Source organism: Ceratotherium simum, chromosome 19 (assembly GCF_057802395.1).
Source record: "Ceratotherium simum simum isolate JZ-2026a chromosome 19, ASM5780239v1, whole genome shotgun sequence".
NCBI classification, from domain to species: domain Eukaryota; kingdom Metazoa; phylum Chordata; class Mammalia; order Perissodactyla; family Rhinocerotidae; genus Ceratotherium; species Ceratotherium simum.
Window position 1 is genome coordinate 9047514 of NC_141918.1, and position 24326 is coordinate 9071839.

General features: G+C 37.5%; 1 protein-coding gene across 3 annotated transcripts in view; it reads right to left on the reverse strand.

Annotated features, from left to right (window-relative positions):
- The window catches only part of ME1 (malic enzyme 1), a 191427-nt gene that overhangs the window by 83019 nt on the left and 84082 nt on the right, over positions 1–24326 (reverse strand). For all 3 annotated transcript variants that reach the window (XM_004422071.2, XM_087443832.1, XM_087443833.1), the window contains exon 6: positions 21445–21548. In XM_004422071.2, the coding sequence (XP_004422128.1) occupies positions 21445–21548 (104 nt within the window). The remainder of the gene's footprint in view (positions 1–21444; positions 21549–24326) is intronic.

Genomic DNA, 24326 nt, shown 5'->3' on the forward strand with positions numbered 1-24326 from the left:
GTATTTTACAATATTTAGGAGAAAAATACAAACAAGTGATAAACAGAGGAGCGAGGTAGCTATTCCAGAGAAATTTAGGCCAAAGCATAAAATATTCCTGAAAAAATGTATATTTATATTAAAAGTTTCCTTATGGCCTCAAGGTGTTCTCTCTGTGTCTATAAACAGCCCTTGTGAAATATATTAGATCATTTTGAGTTATAGTGCCAGTATCCTGTCAATAAAAGCAATTTAAAATGAATTAACAGCAAATTGCATTCAAAGGTGAAAGTTACTGTATTCAGTTACAACATTATTGAGCACTTACTATTCCAAGCACTTTACATGGATTATATATTTCATTCAATCATAAAAATAGTAAAATATTGTAGTCTCTAACATTAAATGATATTTTACTAATCTTTAAAAATATTTTACTGAACTTTTCATCTATAAAAACTTTGGTAACAATTCCTTTTTTTACTGTGGTAAAAAGAACATAACATTAAATTTACCATCTTAACCATTTTTAAGTGCACAGTTCAATAACGTTAAGTATACTTACGGTGTTGTGCAAAGATCTCTAGAAAATTTTTAATCTTGTAAAACTGAAACTCTATACCCTGTAAACAAATTCCTCCTCTCTCCTCCCCCCAGTGCTTGGCACCTTTCTGTTTTCTGTTCCTATGATTTTGACTGCTTTAGATACTTCATATGAATGGACTCACACACTAACAATTTCTTATGGACAGAATTTTATTTAGGTATATTTCACTGAAACTGAAGATTCCGTGCCTAGCATTCTAACCTGGACAAGAAATGTTTTCTAAAATAAACTGAACAGAAATGAATTTTACCTAGTAAATCAACCATGTATATATGTGGGATGGGGCAAGGGGGTGAAATGGGAGAGGGGGAGGTGGATGTGATCCTGTATCTGCTTCTGGATCAGTTGTTTCACAGTATATCCTCAATCTCTCTTTTGCCTAATTCCTATTTCCAAATAACATCTCTACCATACAAATTCTCCAGGGTCACTTTTATCATGAACACCTCTAAAATGAACTAAACATTTTAATTCTTCTCTTGCATTTACTTGTAGCATCTCTTTACTCTCTATACACACATGAAATTTACAATGGTTGTAAATTCCACTGGACAGAGACTATAGGTCTGGAGTCATTCAAATGTAGACATAATCCAGAGTTTAATGAATAAAACTCAAAAAGGTTAGAATTATTAGTTGTTTATATCCTTAACTATTTGTAAACAAAAAACAACATAAATACTTGCTGATTAAATCATACATTAAGTATGGGACATATAGAAGACTAAAATTTACCTCCTATACGAAAAATCTTTTTACCCTTAAAATACATATATAATATTAAAGCTTTTCCAAAAACATTGAACAAACATACAACCACTCTATGCATGTTTTGCTCATTTACGAAGAATTGTTAGTCTTACACTGTAAAGCCATAGGGAGTAGAAAAACTACTTATTTATGGAATTCAGAATTAATTTCAAGGAATCATCCAATATATATTCCCTTAAGGTTATACACAGTCTTCAGTTACAACATCTCTGACATCCCAGGACTCTAAGATTTTACCTCAGCCCTCCTTCAACAACTGTTTGCTGAGCACCTCTTATGTATTATGATAGATGTTATACAGGAAAAGAAAAAAGACCTGCTCCTTGACCTCTAGTATCTCCAAGACTTAGTGCTAACTCAGATGAATAAATGTGATTACAAGTCAGTGTGATACATGCTATGAGTGTATCCATGCTAAGGAACCATATAGGAAGCTTCTTAAATCTAGACTGGGATAATCTAGATATTTCAGCTGACTTATGAAAGATAAGCAAAAATTAAATAAGCAAAAAAGTGGAAAGAAGTATGTAAAAAGACAGAGGTGTGATAGAACAGTGACATGTACAGGCAACTAAAACTAGTTCTTTAAAAATGGTACAAAGGATACCTGGAGCGGTGGAGAGTGGCAAGAGAGGAAGGCAAAGTGCACAGACCATATAAAAAGGGATTTAAATGTAGAAGGTGAAAACAGTTAACAAAGGGGTAAAGATAAGTTCATGAAAACTTATTACAATGACACAAAAGGCAACTCGAAGTTACTGAAGGTTTCTGTATGGTGACAAAGACATAACGTGGTCAACATCTAGGGAAGTTGGGTTATGGTTATGGAAACAAAGTCAGGGCATGGATCAAGGACATGCCAGAGGAACTGTCTGGATGGATTTAGTAATCAATCTGTTCTTGAGAAAAATGCACATGAAATCATTGGGGGGAGGGGGTGTCATAGAAGTTACTCAAGAAGAAGAAATTATTATTATTATATTTTTTTGGGTGAGGAAGATTAGCCCTGAGCTAACATTTGTTGCCAATCCTCCTCTTTTTGCTGAGGAAGATTGGCCCTGGGTTAATATCCATGCCCATCTTCCTCTACTTTATCTGTGGGATGCCTGCCACAGCATGGCTTGCTGAGAGGTATGTACGTTCACACGCTGGATCTGAACCTGCGAACCCCAGGCTGCCGAAGCAGAGTGCACAAACTTAACCACTACACTACCAGGCCGGCCCCAGAAAACATTATTTTAATCTCTGCTTTGGGATATAATCAGATGGTACTGATATAGATGTTTTAAAAAGAGAAAGTCAAGAACTGATCTAGTTGATTGGCATAAAAGGCTTACATAGGCCCAAGTCTCATTTCGAATCTTTGCAAAATTAGTTCAATAGTTTTTAGTATCTTTGTATCATTTTTTATTGTGGAAGTACTTTTGATCACGAACGTGCCTCGAAGCTGACTGTACAATTAATATGTTGCATAGGGAATATAATGCAAGGCAAATAAAAACTTTTTGTGAAATTATTTTTCTCTTAAATTAATCACCCTGCCAACTGTCCCGATGAACTAAACTTTGGGAGCAAGGGAAAGCTAAAGTTTATGCGAAACAAAATAGTTTAAAACAATGAATGAGAAGTTTATTCCTCTGGGTCTAGTATAATTATATGATGTGATGATCAGACATTTTCAACTGACTCATAATGACCACAATTATCACTGAATCACTGAATTTTATAATCCAGAGCAGACCTGAATGTTAAAACAAAATACGTTCTTTAGTACTTTCATAGAATCCTAAAGTTGGAATGCTTTAGAGAATGTTTAATTCTAAACTATCCTCCCACTTAAGGCGGAAATCTATATACTTAAGCGCATGTGCCCATGCACACACAGTGACAGAGAGGTCACAAATAATATTAACAACAAAAACAACCAAGAATAACAACTACTGATTTTTATGTGCAAACACTGTGGTAAGTACTTTTACATACATTATTTTATTTTTGGACAATTCCAACTATCAAATATTCCATCTAATATTAAACCAAATTTGCCAGCCTATAACTTTTAACTAAATTATTAGTCCTAATCATCCTTCCTGGGTGGAAAAAAATTACAATTACTATTTATAGCACTTAATGAAAGTAATTTTGTTTTTAATGTTTTATCTCAATCATCACAACAACCCTATGAAGTAGGTACTGTTATTATTTTTCACATTTTTCAAGAGAGAAAACTAAGTCTTAGCGAAGGTAAGCAACTTTCCCAACTACTACTGCGAATGTGGTAGTTGACGGAGCCAAGGGTTGATTTCAAAGCCCAGGTTTTACTTATCACATGTCCCTGAGGCATGGGCTTTGTAGGCTAGCAGATCAGGTCTCTAAACTTCCGGAGCTGAGAGGCAGATCCCAAACCATGGTGAACTCACAGAAGTAAGAGATGTATCCTACAAGGCCTCTGAAGAGAGGGACTGCGGACCTGTCCCAGGCGACACCCCTCCAACATGTGCTCAGGATGAGCTTTTTTTCCACTCAAATTCCTATACATCCCAGTTTAACCAAATTGGTTACCAATACATTTTACAATTGCTTATTTTGTTTTCTATTCACAAACGTGGCAGTCTTTACCATGTATGCTGTAGGATGTGGTATTATTCTGACTGAAGATGTGAAAAAAAAATGCGTCACCATCTGTGGATGCCACAAAGAAAAACAGTCTTAAGAATTAATCAGTATATCATGGTTAAGTCAAAATCATGGCATGTGTTAATTCTGGCTCGCTTTACAGTTCATGAAATAAAAATAACAGCCAAATGATGGAAAATTGAGTTAGCCAGAATGTGATCATCTTGGCAATATAAATTATTATTTTGTTCTTATGTCTTGATTATGGCAAATTTTACACAAATTTTGTTACAGCTTTAAATAATAGAACTTTAAAATTTATCAGCTCAAAAAATATTTGCTACCAGCTTGCATTAAATGTAGTTGGATTATTACCATACCATGTTTAAATGTAGTATGGTAACATCCCAACTTCAGTACTTATCTCTAGGCTCCCAAGGGATAATCTGTTGGTGAGACCTGAGAAAATCAGGTATTCGTCACTCACCACATCCTATTGGCTCTCCTCCCCATGGGAAAATGATGCTAGTAACTCACCAAAAGTAAGGGATGTTTAAAATTTAATTTTCTAGTAATGGTGAAAGATTGGTGCCAATCCACTCACAGTCTCTTGTGTGGCCTCCCTTTGAGTAGTTCAATTCAGTTCAATAAATATTTATTGTATATCTATTCTGTGCTGGGCATTGATACAGGAATTTGTTCATAAAATGAACAAACTAGATCCCTGTCCTTGGGAAGCATACATTCTAGTGGGTGAGACATACAATAAACAATAAATGTAATAAATTATAGAAAACTATATGATAAGAAAAAGTAGAGCAAAGCAAGAGTATCAGGAGAGCCAGGGGTGGAGAGAAGTTGAGTAGATTTCAGTATCACATGGGGTAATCAGGATAAGTCTCAGAAGAAGGTAAGATTTGAACAAATAGTGAAAAAGATTAGGTCATTAACCAAACAGATTTCTGGGGGAAGAAGATTTCAGACAGAGGGAAGAGCAAAAGCAAACAGTCTGAGTTCAGAACATGCCTTGAGAGTTCAGTGACAGCAAAGGCAGTGTAGAGAGTGGGGCTGCAGCAAGTGCATCAGGGAGGTCAGAGGGGCCGTTATAAGGACTCTGCTTTTACTAACTGAAAGGTACTGACCATGCCATCAGCAGTACGGTTAGGTCAAGATATGCTATTCACTGCAAATTAGATTTCACATCTCCTAGAGAACAAAATAAGTCCCCTTAATTTCTGACCTTACCCCAACCAACTTTCTATCTTTGCTTCCTTAATTATCCTTTTCCTTTCATCATCTTAAATCTCTAATAATGAAATTATGTGTACCTCGTTCAAATACTGTTATACTATTTCCTCACTAAACCAGCTATACAGATAGTCTTTAAAAATAAAAACTAAACCGCTTTCATATGCACATACCTGCTTTATCTTTCTTTATAATACATGCAAACCAAGGAGGGCAAGAAAAGAAGACAACAGCAAAGGACCTTATTTTAACCCACAAGGTATTGCTACTGATAGTGTTTTTTGCTTTTGTTTTTAGATTAATCTATGAGTACAGCTGAGGAAATCTACACTGAGCCTCCTTTTTTAATATTACCAATGAACAGATATATTCATTCTTATTTTCTAATTTATTACATATGGTAATATAGATGGAAAACAATAAGAAACACAAGCTTTTAAGAAACTGGGCTTCACTTTGCTAAATCAAAGTCAAGAGAATAGACAAAGAAGAGAGATACAGAGAAGAAGCATAGTATACACATTACTGTCAAACCATAATGATTATCTTTAATAGATACAATAATTTAGCTTTAATAAACAGATAAAATATTAAGGGATTCCTCTATATAGATCTCATTGTTTGTTGATTCAAAGAGAAAAAGATAGGTAATAATGGATGCAATACAAATGTATTAAAATACTTTTCTTCTTTAGAGAAAATTTAAAATCTAAAACATAAATGTATCTATGTAATTAAAACTCAAATCTTTAGCTTACTACAGGCAGAACCACTTTATTTGGGATATTGTGTGTTTCTCTAGTTTACGTTAGAAAACCACCTTTTCTTTAGATATATGTCACTGTAGTTTCATGAAGGTTAGATTCAATGCTAAAGTAATATTTCAATGGTAGTTTTTTCATACCCACTATGTGGTACAGTACAATGTGGGATAGTCAGAAAAAAAGTAATCTTTTGATAATAAAGTTCTTTTTCTGACATAATTCACATTCCAGTAAGGAAAATAGGGCACAATGGAATAATACATTCATAAGACTTATACAAATAGAATAAAACCAGTGTAAAACATTTACACCCATATTAAAGGAATGCTGGAATTAATGCAATTAGAATTAATGATTAGAATAAAATAGGATTAGGCAAAGGAAGCCTCTAAAAGAAAAGAGTTGTAAACCATGTTCGGAAAGAGACAGTAAATTTGACTTGTTCCTCCAAGTCAAATTGGTTCCTCCAAGGTTGAGCCGGGATACGGGCAAAGATGCAAAACTAACACTGAAATACTGAAGTATATATTCACCTTAAGTATTCCAGGGAATATACTGTACATATATTCATACATACATACACATAATGCATACTTATAGATTTCTAATTCTTACATGACCTATCTTTTCATTCACTTTAAAAGAAGTGGAGAGAAAGATACAAATAGAAATAGTTGGCATTTTAAGAAAAATATTGCTATAGTTAAATTGTGAATCTGATCTTTCTTTGGATGGGAAAATGGAAAAAAGTTCTGAGTCATAAATCTGATTTGAATCATGTTCCTTAGTAACATGGTTGCTGATTTTTCTCATATTGACAGACATTCTTTCCATTTGATTTTTTTTCAAATGGTTTACATCACCTTTGGACTACAGGGAAGAATAGCAAGGTGGTGTCTCATAGAGTCATATGTTTTCATTAAATTTCTTATGAAAACCAAAGTAAATTATGCTGATCAAAGTGACAGGTGGAATCCAAAGGGCCTCAAAGATTTACAGATAAAATCGTCTAAGTTACAAATATATCCATTTATCTTAAAAAAGGATCAGGCATAAAAGGCAATGATTGGAACAGGTGGAAGAAGGCAGCACAGACAGTCAGCCATGAAATTAACTGCACCAGAAATGGCAGAAAAAAGAATAACAGGGCAGTAAAAAAGCCCCTTCCCTATCAGGAGGGCAAAGATTTAGTGCAGAATGGTGGAGAAACTATTTAACTGCAACTCTGTGTTTGGGTGAGAGCACATAAACTTACGTATCCGATGACTTCTTTAGAATGAGAGCATATTAATGATCATACATTTAGTAAAGCTGGTCATGATAATGCAGGGGCTATATATCCTATTCCTTTGAAATATGATATGTGACCTTCAAGAACTTTGACCAAATTAGCTTCTCTGAATAGTCTGGTCTGTCTGAGGCACACAGTCAAGGCTTCAGTTCAATATTGAGTCAGTGAAGACAGCATCCTTTTATGAAAAGACCATCACCACACCTTGCAGCATATGGCAGATGGTACGGTTTCAGAATAAGATTACTTTTCTCAAATGTTATGTGACAGATTATAATAAAATTTGTGATGGGAGCTAAGGTTGAGAGAAGTTGTCTAAATATTGGAATAATCATCTTTGTGGCCATTCCTAGTGCTTCCAAGTGACTTTTAATTTTAATCATTTAAAGTAAATAAGGAAAAAATAAAAAATATATAGTCCTTGCTGAAGAGTTTTTATTTCTTTCATTAAAAAATTTAATACTAGCTTTTTAAATCTCACTTGAGGTACAGTCTTTTTTTTTCTTGTTTAGTTAATAATCATCAATGAAATTCTGATATAGAGAATTTTAGGCAGCAAAGCTGAAGCTGTCACTACTTTTGTTATTAACTTTCAGGGGCAATTGATTCTGGAAAACAAGGGCTACTAAAGAAGTAGAACCACAAAAACAAACACAAATATTCAAGGCATGCATACATGTGGTGATTTTAATTTATACTTGTCAGCATGCAAGGATTATAAAAGCTTTAATATTTCCTGAAATTAAATCACATGAAAAGAAGGAATTCTTTAAAATACCAGAGTTCTTCCATTCATATCTTTCATTTTAAGCTATATAAACAAAACAAATCAAATTCAATCATCCGTCTAACAAATATTTACTGAGTACTTATCACATGCTAGATAATATTTTAGAAGCCAGGGATTTGGCCATGAAGGAAAGAGAAAACACCCTGCTCTCATGGAACTTACAGTATCAGGATGTAGACAGAACATAAATCATTAAACATAAATATGTCAGATACTGATAAATGCACAGAAGAAGAAAAATGAGTTGGGGGTAAAATTTAAAATAGGTTGGTCAAGGAAGGCCTCATTGAGAAAGGTATACTTGAGGAGATTTTAAAGGAGGTGAGGGAGTTGGCCATGTGGAAAACGGGGCAGAGGGAGGGAGGGGGTAGATTCTAAGTAGAAGAAATGATAGCCTCAAGGCATTAGCATGTCTGGCTTGAATTAATAATACAGCAAACAGGTCAGTGTGGTGAGAACTAAGTGGGCAAGGGGGAAAACCAGTGGGAGGGAAGGCGAGAAAGGTAACAGGGAATCAGATGGCTCAGGGCCTTTTATGCTATTGCAAAGACTTGTTTTGATTCTGAATGAAATAAGCCTTTCTAGGGTTTTGAGCAAAGAAATTACATAACTAAAATCATTTTAGCTTCTGTGTTGAGAACAGACTAAAGGGCAAGAAGGCAGGAAGCGGTGAAACTAGTTAGGAGATTATTACAACAATCAGGGAAAAGAGATTCGGATGAGGGAAGTAATAATACAGGCAATGATGTGTGGGACCTCTGCAGCGGGCGAATGGGTCCACCTCAGTGGGGCAGGGTGTACACAAAGGGTGGGCCTGCGTTGGTGGGGTGTGTTGAACCTCTGCAGCTGGGTGAGTGGGTCTGCCTTGGTGGGGCAGGCACGCAGGGCAGGACTGTGGTGGCAGGGCAGTGTTGGCCCACAGGTGGTGGGGCTTACCAGTTGCAACTGACTTGTGCCACTGGCCTTCTCAAACAGCCACACTGGAGATCTGCCCCACCTTCCAACACCTGAAAAGATTGTGTGCTACCACGCCTGGGGCCGGCCCAACACAGCAACACTCTGAGAGAGCTGACAACACCCTTGTAGGCCAGAGGCCTAGACCAATTGTGAGGCCCCAAGCCTAGCAACCAGCCACACTGGCGGCCTGACTCACTTAACAGCAAAACAGTAGCAGGTGTGTGCTATTAGACCTTAAAGCCAGCTGTGCTGGGCCTCACTCCACCCAATAAAGTGACTAAAGTGACTGTAACAGCCACACGCAGCTGAGCCTTACAATGAGCCAGCCTGGAAGCCAGCCTAGCCTACCCCTGCACCCACAGCAAGAGCAACTCCACCACAACAGAAGGACACATGTAGCCCACCCAGGAGGCGCTCTTGGAACATTTGGAACTGGTGACAAGAGGGAAGCACATTGCTGGGCCCCATAAGGCGTCTCTTACATAAGGCCATATGTCCAAGATTGGGAAATGTAGCTGACCTACCTAATACATAGATATTAGCACAGAGAAGTAGGCAAAATGAGGAGACAAAGGAATATGTTCCAAATAAGGGAACAGGACAAATCTTCAGAAAAAGAACTAAACAAAACAGAGATAAACAATCTACCTGATAAAGAGTACAAACTAATAGTCATAAGGATGCTCACTGATCTTGGGAGGAGAAAAGATGAACAAAGTGAGAACTTCAACAAAGAATTGGAAAATATAAACAAGAACCAATCAGAACTGAAGAATAATGGAAATGAAAAATTCACTAGAGGGAATCAATAGCAGAGAAGATGAGACAGAAGAATGGATCAGCAAGCTGGATGAAAGAATAGAGGAAATCATCCAAGCTGAACAGAAAAAAGAAAAAAGAATTAAGAAGAATGAGGACAGTCTAAGGGACCTCTGAGACAACATCAGGTGCACTAACATCTGTATTATAGGTGTCCTGAAAGGAGAAGAAAGAGACAAATGGGCAGAGAACCTATCTGAAGAAATAATAGCTGAAAACTTTCCTAAACTAAGGAGGAAACAGACATTCAGGTACAGGAAGCACAGAGAGCACCAAAAAAGATTAACCCAAAGAGGCCCATGCCAAGACACAGTATAATTAAAATGTCTAGAATTAAAGATAAAGAGAGAATCTTAAAAGCTGCAAGAGAAAGGCAACAAGTTACATACAAAGGAAACCCCATGAGGCTATCAGCTGACTTCTCAGAAGAAATCTTACAGGCTAGAAGGATGTGGCATAATATAGTCAAAGTGCTGAGAGGAAAAAACCTACAGCCAAGAACTCTACCTGGCAAGGCTATCATTCTGAATGGAAGGACAGATAAAGAGTCTTACAGGCAAGCAAAAACTAAAGGAGTTTACCACCACTAAACCAGTCTTACAAGAAATGTTAAAGGGACTTATTTAAGTAGGAAAGAAAAGACCACAAATAGGAATAAGAAAATAATCAAAGAAAAGAAAATCACTGGTAAAGGCAAATATACAGTAAAGGTAGCAGATCAAATACCTATAGAGCTAATATGAAGGTCAAAAGACAAAAGTACTAAAATTAGCTATTCCCATGATAAGAGGTTAAGGGATATACACACAAAAAAAGAGGTCAAATATGATATCAAAAACATAAAATATGGGGGGAGGGGAGTAAAGTGTAGGGCTTTTAGTAAGAGGCCAAACTTAAGAGACCATCAGCTTAATATAGATTGCTATTTACATAGTAGGTTATTATATATGAACCTCATGGTAATCACAAAACAGAAACCTATAATAAATACACAAAAAATTAAAGGAAAGGAACCCAAACATAATACTAAAGAAAACCATCAAATCACAAGGGAAAAGAGCAAGAGAAGAAGAAAGGTACAGAGAAGAACTACTAAAACACCTAGAAAAAAAGTAACAAAATGACAACAAGTACATACTTAGCAAGAGCTACTTTAAATGTCAATGGACTGACTAAATGCTCCAATCAAAAGACACAGAGTGGCTGAATGGATAAAAAATCAAGACCCATTTATAGGCTACATACAAGAGACACACTTCAGACCTAAAGACACTCACAAACTGAAAGTGAAGAGATGGAAAAAAGATACTCCCTGCAAATGGCAATGAAAAGAAAGCTGGGCTAGCAATACTTATATCAGACAAACTAGACTTTAAAACAAAAACCAAACTGTAACAAGAGACAAAGAAGGGCACTACCTAATGATAAAGGGAACAATCCAACAAGAGAACATAACAATTGTAAGTATCTATGCATCCAATATAGGAGTACCTAAATATATAAAGCAATTATTAACAGACATAAAAGGAGAAATAGACAGTATCACAATAATAGTAGAAGACTTTAACACTCCACTTACATCAGTGAATAGATCATCCAGACAGAAGACCATAAAGAAACACTGTCCTTAAATGACACAATAGACCAGATGGTCTTAGTAGATATATATAAACATTCCATCCCAAAACTGCAGAATATACATTCTTTTCAAGTGCACATGGAACATACTCCAGGATAGATCACATATTAGGCCACAAAACAAGTCTCAATAAATTTAAGAAGACTGAAATAATACCAAGCATCTTTTCTGACCACAATGGCATGAAACTAGAAATCAACTACAAGAAGAAAACTGGAAAAGCCACAAATATGTGGAGATCAAACAAAATGCTACTGAACAACTACTGGGTCAATGAAGAAAACAAAGGAGAAATCAAAAAACACCTGGAAACAAGTGAAAATGAAAATACGACATGCCAAAATTCATGGGATACAGCAAGAGCGGTACTAAGAGGGAAGTTTCTAGCAATAAAGGCCCATCTCAATAAACAAGAAAAATCTCAAATAAACAGTCTAACAGTGTACCTAAAGGAACGAAAATAAGAAGAACAAACAAAACCCAAAATCAGTAGAAGGAAGGAAATAATAAAAATCAGAGTGGAAATAAATGAAATAGAGACTAAAAAAAAAGAGAAAAAAAATCAATGAAACTAAGAGCTCGTTCTTTGAAAAGATAAACAAAACCGACAGACCTTTAGTTAGACTCACCAAGAAAAGAAGAGAAGGCTCAAATAAATAAAATCAGAGATGAAAGAGGAGAAATTACAATGGACATCTCAGAAATACAAAAGATAATAAGAGAATACCACAAAAAGCTGTATACCAACGAATTGGATAATATAGAAGGAATGGACAAATTCTTAGAATCATACAACCTTCCAAAACTGAATCAAGAAGAAATAGAGAATCTGAATAGACCAATCACCAGTAAGGAAATGGAAATAGTAATCAAAAATCTCCCAAAAAACAAAAGTCTAGGACAAGATGGCTTCCCCAGTGAATTCTACCAAACTTTCAAAGAAGATTTAATACCTATCCTTCTCAAACTCTTCCAAAAAATTGAAGAAGAGGGGAGGCTTCCTAACTCATTCTACCAAGCCAACATTACCCTGATAACAAAACCAGACAAGGACAATGCAAAAAAGAAAATTACAGGCCAATATCACTGATGAACACAGATGCAAAAATTCTCAACAAAATACTAGCAAATCAAATACAGAAGTACATTGAAAAGATCATACACCATGATCAAGTGGTATTTATTTCGGGGATGCAGGGATGGTTCAACATCCACAAATCAATCAATGTCATACACCACATTAACAATGAGGAATAAAAATCACATGATCATCTCAAAAGATGCAGAGAAAGCATTCAACAAGATGTAGCATCTATTGATGATGAAAACTCTCAATAAAATGGGTATAGACGGAAAGCACCTCAACATAATAAAGACCATATATGACAAACCCACAACTTATATCATACTTAATGGTGAAAAACTGAAAGCTATCCCTTTAAGAACAGGAATCAGACAAGGATTCTCACTTTCACCACTCTTATTTAACATAGTATTGGAAGTCCTAGCCAGAGCAATGAGGCAAGAAAAAGAAATAAAAGGGATCAAAATTGGAAAGAAAGAAGTAAAACTGTCACTATCTGCAGATGACATGATTTTATATATAGAAAACTCTACAGAAGCCACCAAAAAACAATTAGAAATAATAAATGAATACAGTAAAGTTGCAGGATACAAAATTAAAATAGAAAAATCATTTGTGTTTCTATACACTAACAACGAAATAGCAGAAAGAGAAATTAAGAATACAATCCCATTTACAATCTCAAGAAAAAAAATAAAATACCTAGGAATAAATATAACCAAAGAGGTGAAAGATCTATACACTGAAAACTATAAAATATTGTTGAAAGAAATCAAAGGAGACACAAAGAAATGGAAAGATATTCCATGCTCATGGATTGGAAGAATTAACATAGTTAAAATTTCCATTCTTCCTAAAGCAATCTACAGATTCAATGCAATCCCTGCAAAGTCCCAATGACATTTCTCATAGAAAAAGAACAAAGAATCCTAAAATTTATATGGAACAAGAAAAGACCCTGAATAGTCAGAGGAATCCTGAGAAAAAAGAACAAAGCTGGAGGTTTCACTCCCTGATTTCAAAATATACTAGAAATCTTTAGTAATCAAAACAGCATGGTCGGGGCCGGCCCCGTGGCTTAGCAGTTAAGTGCGCACACTCTGCCACTGGCGGCCCGGGTTTGGATCCCGGGCGCACACAGACGCACCGCTTGTCCGGCCATGCTGAGGCCACGTCCCACATACAGCAACTAGAAGGATGTGAAACTATGACATACAACTACCTACTGGGGCTTTGGGGAAAAAAAGGCAAAAAAAGGAGGAGGATTGGCAATAGATGTTAGCTCAGGGCCGGTCTTCCTCAGCAAAAAGAGGAGGATTGGCATGGATGTTAGCTCAGGGCTCATCTTCCTCACAAAAAAACAAACAAACAGCATGATACTGGCATAGAAACAGATACACAGATCAATGGGACAGAATCATGAGCCCAGAAATGAATCCACACCATCTATGGACAGCTAATTTTCAACAAGGGAGCCAAGAATGTAAAATGGAGAAAGGAAAGTCTCTTCAGTAAATGGTGTTTTATTGGAAAACTGGACAGCCATATGCAAAAGAATGAAAGTAGAACATTATCTTACACCATACATAAAAATTAACTCAAAATGGATTAAAGACTTGAATGCAAGACCTGAAACCATACAATTCCAGCAGAAAACATAGACAGTATGCTCTTCAACATTGGTCTTAGCAGTATCTTTTCGAATACCATGTCTCACCAGGCAAGGGAAACAAAAGAAAAAATAAACAAATGGGACTACATCAAACTAAAAAGCTTCTACACATCAAAGGAAACCATCAACCAAATGAAAAGAGAACATAGCAATTGAGAGAAGATATTTGCAATCCGTATATCTGATGAGAGGTTAATAACCAAAATATATAAAGAACTCATACAACTCAACAAAAACAAAAAAAAACAACCCAATTAATAAATAGGCAAAAGATCTGAACAAACACTTCTCCAAGAATATGTACAGATGGCCAACAGGCACATGAAAATATGTTCAACATCACAATTATTAGGGAAATACAAATCAAAAGCACAATGAGATATCACCTCACACCCATCAGAATGGCTATAATTAACAAAACAAGAAATAACAAATGTTGGAGAGGATGTGGAGAAAAGGCAACTCTCATACACTGCTGGTGGGAATGTAAACTGGTGCAGCCACTGTGGAAAACAGTATGCAGATTCCTCAAAAAATTGAGAATAGAACTACCATATGATCCAGCTATTCCACTTCTGGATATTTATCCAGAGAACACGAAAACATGAATGCACAAAGAAGCATGCACCCCTATGTTCATTGCAGCATTATTCAACAATAGCCAAGACTTAGAAACAACCTAAGTGCCCATCAAGGGATGAATGGATAAAGAAGATGTGGTATATATACACAATGGAATGCTACTCAGCTCTAAAAAAAGATGAAACCTTGCCATTTGCAACAACATGGATGGACCTTGAGGGTATTATGCTAAGTGAAATAAGTCAGAGAGAGAAAGTCAAATACTGTATGATTTCACTCATAAGTAGAAGATAAAAACAACAACAAACAAACAAATAGATACAGAGATTAGATTGGTGAGGGGAAGGGGAAGGGCGGAGGGAGAAAGGGGTGACAGAACACGTGTACAGTGACAGATGGTAATTAGTCTTTGGGTGGTGAACATGATGTAGTCTACACCGAAATCGAAATATAATGATGTACACCTGAAATTTATATAATGTTATAAACCAATGTTACCTCAATAATAAAAAAATAATAAATAAGGTAAAGAGTGTAAGTTTGAAAGGATAGTCAAAGAATGCATGTGTGAGAAGGTGGCATTTAAGCCAAAATAAAAAATGTTTACCTGAGGAATAAATGAATAAATAAATAATACAGGCAATGAGGAATGGTTAGATTCTGGATGTATTTTGAAATTAAAGCTAACCAGTTTTTCAGGTAATATGGGTATAGAGTGATAACTCCAAGGTTTTTAGTCTCAGGAACAATGAGCTTTTTTTTTTTTGGTGAGGAAGATCGGCCCTGAGCTAACACCCGTGCCCATCTTCATCTACTTTATATGGGACGCTGCCACAGCATGGCTTGCCAAGCAGTGCGTCAGTGCGCGCCCGGGATCTGAACCGGCGAACCCCGGGCTACCGCAGTGGAGCACACGCACTTAACCTCTTGCGCCACCAGGTGGGCCCAAGAATGAGCTTTTCATTTACCAAGATGGGAAATACCACAGCAGGAGCAGGGTTGGGGGTGGGTGGGAGATCAGGAATCCAATTTTGGACATGTTATATATGCTACGTCTATCATAGATCTCAGCAGAAATGTCAAAGAGGAGGTAGACTTTGGTTCTGGAGTTCAAAGAGGTACAGGCTAGAGATACAGATTTGGGAGTCACAAATATAAAGATGCATGACTAGATGGGTCACCAAGGAGTGGGGATAAACAGTACAGGAAAGTTTTAAGTCCCAAGCCCTGGAGCACTCTAAAGTATAGAGGTTAGGGAGATGAGAAGAAATAAGCCAAGGAAAGTGCAAGGAGCAATCAGTGAGCTAGGTGGAAACCATGGAGAGTGTGCTATTCTGGAAGCAAAGGGAAGAAAATCCTGTAATAAAAATGTTCAGTGACATGTTTGGGCATAAAATTTATTCCTTATTTAGGATTATTTTCTTAACCTATATTCTCAGATGTAGAATTACTAGGCCCAATTGATAAAATTGTTGGAAAGATAAGTACTAGGGCCACACACCTGTGGGATGCTAATTAACATCCAGGCTAATTAATCAATTCTTTCTGAATTCAGTTTTTCCACTATCTATGATTCACCTAACTATAATCAAAGGGCTCACATTAATTTTCAACAAAAGTGTCGTGACTAAAAACATATCGTGACTTTGGCAACTGACTTGATAAAAGAGATAACTATGTCTATAATACTCATCTGATTTATATAAATTCACTCCTATTATTCTCAGTCAACAATTTCTTGTTTCCTTCATTGCATTTCTTACATCTCACTGTTGTATTTGATTATTTCCTTGTTTATTATCTCCTCTAGTAGAGAATAAACATGAAAGACAGGAATTATTTTTGCCTTTTCATCCCTGTATCCCCAGCACCAAACACAGTGCCTGGCTTTCAACAAATGAATGAATGAATCAAAACAATGGAAAAGACAAAAAAGATAGTTTGACACAACTTTTTACTGGAGAAATCTAGCCCCTGTTAGGGCACAGGTAGCTTGGGGTAACTGAATGATTTGTGCCAATGGCCCTTTTTCCAAACCAAAAATATGATGGAGAGGCTAGCATTTGTCTGTCGTGTAGCTTGATAACAGAATATCAGAAATAGAGTCCATCCTATAGATTCCAGAACAGGCCTTAATTACAAACCTTGAAACTCTTTTTCTGCTCAATTTTTATCTTTATCTAAATGTCATTGTGCTGAACACTGTGATACGGCACTCAGATCCCCACTGCTGCCCTGGGGATTGCCTCAGACGCAGAGAGCACTACATCACTCGCCATGCTCTTTCTCAGGGTGACCCGCACACAATGACTAATCCATGCAGGAATACAAAGGGTTGGCCATCTCAGCCCAAATGGGGACAACTCTGAAAAGCCACTGTAGTTCCAGAGTCCCCCATGGGGTAGGTGGAAGGTGGGTCATTGTGCCTGCATTGCAGCTCAATTTCTCCCTCTGCACCCCGTCCATATGGGCTGATCTCTAGGGCTCTTCTTGTAAACCTCTTGAACACTCAAGTTCACATCAGAATCTGCTTCCCAGGTAATCTAACCCGTGACAGTACCAGGAGTGGTCCAAGAAAGCAAGTGATAAGATGGGGCTTGGAGCTGGATCACTTGCTGCCTGACTGGCAACGAGGACCCCATCACTGGTGGGAGATGGAACCCATGGACCCCCGGAACAAGGTGGCAAGTCCAACTGTTAAAACTCTCACCAGACATAGGCTGGGATGGTATATCAGTGGAAGGGAACACTTTAGCTGGAATGATGTATCAGATGTCTGAGAAATATGAGAGAAATAGCAACCATAAGGACAATGGGAAAAGAATACGAAAAGTTGAGGGCAAGTAATCACCAATGTGAAAGCCAGAGGACCTCCCTGGTAGATACAAAAATGCTCTCAGATCCTGTAGCTCCTGGACAGAGAAAGCTGATGACCAGGTACAGGGATTAATCGTCAAAGTAGTCAAAAACGCCAAAACTCCTAAGCAGGGCAGATGTGCTAAATCAGGATCCTGGTTGGAAAAGAACAGAATCCTGCCACATGGAATGAGACATCTGGTTTGATGCCTCCCCAAATCTTGAATTTCCATAATCCCCAGAACTTTCTGAACCTACAAAAGTGGCCTGCCCCTTCTTTCTTGGAGATGGTATAGAGGCTTCTCCCCCATAAGACAACATGTGCCTCCCTAACCCCAATCTGTCCACTCTTCCCTCCTCTCCAGACCCTTAGACCTATATAACTAGGGTTATGTCACAATATAACCCGTCTGGGACACACTAGGCCTGATAAAGGAAGAAAGAGGCTATTCCACAAAGGAAACGTGAGATCTAGCTACTTATATCAGCCAGGAAAGTACAGGTGAGATTAAATTCTGACAGTGTTTGATCAATGGGGCCAGAAAATTAAGATTAGATAAGGGAGAGTTTATGGATTTGAGAGCACTCTCCTGAGATGCAGGATTTACACCCAGCAAGACTCTCAGGAGATGGTATAAACTTGCTATTAGGATGGTTCCTAGAAATATGGACAAAGTAATGGCTCATACTAAATATGGTTGAAATGCCAGAAATGCTGTGGCAGATGACGAAGAGCGGATTACAAGGGGATTACTGCATTCTGGAGTGTGCATGCTACATAAGGCCTGAAAACCCATCAGATGATTATGTTCCACAGGAAGGCCCAGAAAATACAGCATTTACAAAGCCACAAGGAACATGCTAGTGAGAAGACATCTACATTACTAAGTACTTTGGGGCGGCTCTCTTCTGAATGCCAGAACTGACAGAAGGACAGTGTGTTATAGAACTAGGCTCATTGACAGCAATGGGGATGATAGAACCAGGTGAGGATCAGAAGCCAAGCGGGCACAATTATCATAAGAGTGGCAAGGTTAGGGTGTGGGGGGGGCCGACCCACAGAGAGTTATTGAGATAATTAATAGAATAGGCATCTCTAGAGGCAAAATAGATAGCTAACAGGGCTACTACTTTTGAATATGTACTCTTTTGAATACATACATTTAAAAGAAGTCAAAGACGGATTACCACAAAGCCAAGGGTAGCCACCCCAGTGAAGTCACAATCTCTTGCTCAGTTTCCAAACCTGAGCTAATTATTGGACCCAGAACCCAGTAACTGAAGAAGAGGCCTAGTCTCCAGAGGGAAGGACCCTGCAACACCATGGCAAGAATACAAGGTAATAATCCCCCCAATCCTTCTCTAAAGGGACCTAGGGTCCTTTACTGAGGTAACTGTGCACTGGAGACAGGGAATACACAAACATTTTGAGAGCACAGAGTTGACAGTGAAACCAGGAGACCTGAAGCATCAATATGTTATCCCTCCTCATTAGAGACATATGGAGACCGGTAATAAATGGAGCCCTGGCCAAGGTCTAGCTCATAATGGGTCCACTGGGACCACAGACCCACCTGGTGGTGATTTCCTCAGTCCCAAAATATATAATAAGAATAGACATATGTGGTTAGTGCCACAACACCCATATCAAGCCTTTGGCCTATGAGGTAAGAGCTAAAACTGTGGAGAAAGCCAAGAGGAAGAATTTGAAACTGCCCCACCACAACCCTGACAAGATAATAAATAAAAACAACAACATAGTATTGATGGGGGTGTGGGGGGACTGGCAGAAATTAGTATTCCCTTAAGGATCTAAATAGCACGCAGGGGTGGTCCCAGTGTAGCTATCCAAGGCTGTCGTTGGGACCACTTTGCAGCTCCACTTCTCCCTTCTTCCTCTCCTCTTTCTGCCCCCTCCCTTCCAAAGGCGTTGCTTCTATGCACACTCCTTAATACTTCCATCTCAGAATCTGACTCCTGGGTAACCCAGTAATTTTGCTCCTTCAATTTAAGTTACATTTCCTTTTTAAATAATCTTGGGCTTATCTTCAGAATTACTTCCCAATTTAATCGAGTAGTGCCAGGTTCTACTTGTAGAAAACTTTTCCCAATGCAGTGTCATGCTAGGAAGTATTTTTGAAAGGTCTTTGAGCTTTTTTTCTGGGGAGAACCCAGAAGTATAACTCCTGATTTATAGGTGACCTCTGCATTTAAAATTATTGTTGACTCTTGTCAATCCTTATTTCCTTATCAAAGATCTTAGATAACCTCTCAATTCAACATTAAAAAAAAAAAAGTTTTCCTGATTCTAGATTGACACAGCACATTCAAAATTAGCTCATATCCCATGTTCTCCATAAGGGTTTTCATTGATTTCAAATGGAATTATTTAAGTATATAGGCCATACATGCTATGTCGATAATTTGTTTAACAGCTTCTTTGTAAGTATGTTGAAGTTGTCTATATAAAGATAGACTTTATTTACACATATACAATAAAAACCAATATGTTGAGAATTACATTTTCCTTTTCTTCTGTATAGCCTCACAGAATTCTCTACACAATCTCTTGATTAATGTTGCCACCTAGAAAGATAATTTCAAAACCTTACATAAGATTTACAGGGTGAGGATTTAAAATTAAATGTGAAAAACTACTAGCAATTAAGTGTACCATGCAATATTAAGCTTAAACTGTAAGTTTCCCAACTGTTTCTATGAGTAAGTACAGTTTAACTAAATAAATTAATAAATAATAACAGTAAATAAATCAGGCATGGGTTTTTAAAAAGTAGTCCATTTAACTAATTGGCAAATATACTCTGCACTAAAACCTTGGGAAATAGGAGATGCTAAATATTGTGCAAGCTGATGAAAGCACTTTCTGCTGTGGGATACAACTTCTTAAAATTAAACCTTATAATAAAAAGAAACCAGAAGTACATCTCCAGTTATAGTTGATTCTAGTGATGAGTTTATTTCTATGAAAAACCAAGGAAACAAATACCTTTTTAAATAGTACATGGTTTCTGTGGCTGTATAGTAACAAATGGGATGACTGTCAGTGTGAAAAATTCTCTCAGAATATATTACTAAATTATGGTAGAAGTCTGTTCTTTGAAGGAAAAAACTGGAAAATTTTACAGTAGCACTTGGTCCACAGTTAAATGCTACCTAGACTAGGTGAAATATAGTACTGCATTTTAATCAAATACTGTAGATTCAATCAGAGATTCATGGATTGTGATTGGATATCCTGGTTCCTGCTCCATTCTGGACCCCTGTGGATTGTACTAATTCATGCTCACTTCTTCCTCTGTTTCTCCTACTACAAAAGGGTCAGATACACCCAAAAAGATGATCAAAGATCAGATTTTATCAGCCTCCAGAAACAAAGTACAGACTGCCAATAATCATAAAAAGTCTTGCTCAGGTAATTTAGTTACTGCCCACTGCCTCATTCACCATAATCATTCATCATAATCATATTCCAATAACCACAGGATCTAAAGATTCTTATAACATAAAAGTATCTTCAGGGATAACAACAGAGACAATCTTTTCTGGCATAGACACATGATGTTATCTTTTGGCCACTAATAGTTACAAAGATGGATGTGTGTGTGTGTGTGTATTTCACTCAGACACTTCTAATTATTAAACATAGTGCACCAAACTTTAACATTTTTATAGGTTATTATGTTGGGTTGTCTTTAAATTTTTGAAATATAGATAACTCAAATATAGATAAAATAAAGATTATACGTACTTGGAAGAAACCGCCTCCATGAATTCATCCAAAAACTCATCATATTCAGCACCTCTCACTCTTCTCTGCCGTAGTCCAATGTACAATGGATCTTTAAGTAACTCCTATTAAAAAAAAAAGTTACCATAGATATAGAAATAACGAAAGGCAAGTCATTTACTCTTTCTGAGCCTCAGCTTCCTCATCTGTATAATAAGGATAGAAATGGAAATAAAATCTTGCCATACTGATTCAGAATTAACCTACAGAGTTATTATTTAGTATTATATAGAATATATGTACAGTATTTACACACCAAATAAGAAAGTGATTTCTAAACATTAAAAGTATTCTGCCTTATTCTGGGGAAAAGAAAAGCAATTAAAATCTCTCAGTGGTGCTAATTAGAAAAGCTCAATTCAGATTTTATAGACAAAGTTTATCACAAAGAAAAATAACATTGAGTTTTGAAGTATTATATTAGCTTAGGAAATGGAAAGACATTCTCAGATTTATATTGTTTCTGAAAGGAAAATCTTCAACCAACATTTTGATTTTACCTTTAATATGATAGTTGACTGATGTTAAAAATAAATTTTTTAGCCTTGACTAAAGTTTTTCTTAACCTTTTAAAACTTTGCACAGTTTACGTCTTTTCTAAAACTGATATATATGAGACAACATTACTCTGGTCAGGTTTTAGTATATATAATATTATTGTTTTTTATTAAATCAGTTTTTTAAATGAGGTAAAATTTATATACAGCAAAATGCACCCATTTATAACAAAAGCTCCCAGTAAACTAGGAATAGAAAGGAATGTCTTCAACTAAATAAAGGGCTGTGAAAAACCCACAGCTAACAACATACTTAATAGTGAAAAATTGAACACTATTCTCCTAAAATTGGAAACAAGACAAGGATATCTACTCTCACCTCTTCTATTCAGCACTATACTGGGACCCTAGCCATTACAATAAGGCAGGAAAAAGAAAAAAGGGGGATACAGATTGAAGAGGAAGAAGTAAACTGTTTTTATTTGTACACACGCGATCATGTACATGGAAAATACTAAGGGGGAGAGATGTCATCATCATGGCGGAGTGAGAGGTTCCCTTTGTCTCTCTCCTCTAAATTACAACCAAACAGACATCCACTGACCAACAGAGGATTCCCTACACAGCACAACAGGATGCCTAAGAGATCCAGGCAGGTATACATTTGAAGATGGATGGACTGGACCCCCAGGAAATGGTGGAACTAGGGGAGCAGCGTACTCGCCAACCCTGGTGGCAGGGATCCAGGACACAGATCCTCATGCATTGGTCCGCAGGATTGTGAGTGGAGGCCAGGGTGGCCCAGCCCTATGCACCCGAATGCTGGTGGGGTGGTGACAGCCTTGCACGCTCATGAACACCCCCGGGGAGAGTGGTGGCAGTGGTGGTGGCTGGCGGCAGCCCCACACACGCACAAAAGCCCAAGAGGCGGTGGCCCCATGTGTCCACAAACACCCACAGGGTGGCAGTGGCGGCTGGTGGCAGACCCGTGCATGCATGCACGAATGCCCAAGAGGCAGCAGTGGCACCACAGCGGTGGCCCTGCCCCATGACAGTCAGTAGAGCAGCAGCAGAGACAGTAGCCCAACCCACACAACTGTGAGCAAACAGGGTGGGAGCACCCAGACCCCAGTGGCAGCACTCACAACACCAACTCCACCAGCAGTGGGGGCTGTATACAGGTCCCCAGACCCCCACCAGCAACAGCAACACCTGTGAACCCAGCACCCCCAGCAGCGGTGCAACCAGTACCCCCAGACAACTGGGGAACAGCAACATAGGTGGTGCACAAGACAACAGCATCTGAGCCTATGGAGAGCCAGGGGAGGAAAACAAGACCCAGGTGACTAGAACCAAAGTAACCAAAGCCATACCCAAATAAGAGAAGGTGATTACAACCACAAATGTGCTGGCAGAGGATGAATTCATCAAACACTATGAAGAACTACAGTAACATGGCGGAACAGAAGGTAAAAGCCAACTCTCCAAAAACCAAGTCTGAAATCACAGAAGTTTACAATCTAACTGACAGAGAATTCAAAATAGCAGTCCTAAAGAAACTCAATGAGTTACAAGAAAACTCAGAAAGACAGTTCAATGAGTTCAAGAATAAAATTAATGAACAGAAGGAATACTTCACCAAAGAGATTGAAACTCTAAAAAAATACCAAACAGAAATTCTGGAGGTGAAGAACATAATTAATGAGAAAAAAAATAATGTAGAAAGCATAAAAAATAGAGCAGACCTTATGAGGGAGAGAATTACTGAACTCAATGATAGAAACATAGAAATGATTCAGGTAGAGGGGAGAGAATTAAGGTTTTAAAAAAATGAAGAAATTCTTTGAGAAATATCCGACTCTATTAGGAAAAGTAACATAAAGATTACAGGTAGCCCAGAGGGAGAAGAGAAAGAGAAAGAAGAGAGCTTATTCAAAGAAATAATAGCTGAGAACTTCCCAAACCTGGGGAAGGAACTGGACATGCAAGTACATGAAGCTAATAGAACTCCTAATTAGATCAATGCAAAAAGACCTTCTCCAAGGCTTATAATATGAAAATTTTCAAAAGTCAATGACAAAGAAAAAATATTAAGGGCAGCACGACAGAAGAGAATAACCTACAAAGGAACCCCCAACAGGCTTTCAGCAGATTTCTCAGCAGAAACCTTAAAGGCTAGGAGACAGTGAATGGTATCTTCAAAATACTGAAAGACAAAAACTAGTAGCCAAGAAGATTCTATCCAGCAAAATTATCCTTCAGATATGATGGAGAAATAAAAGCTTTCCCAGATAAACAAGAGCTGAGGGAGTTCATTGCCACTAGACATGCCTTACAAGAAATGAT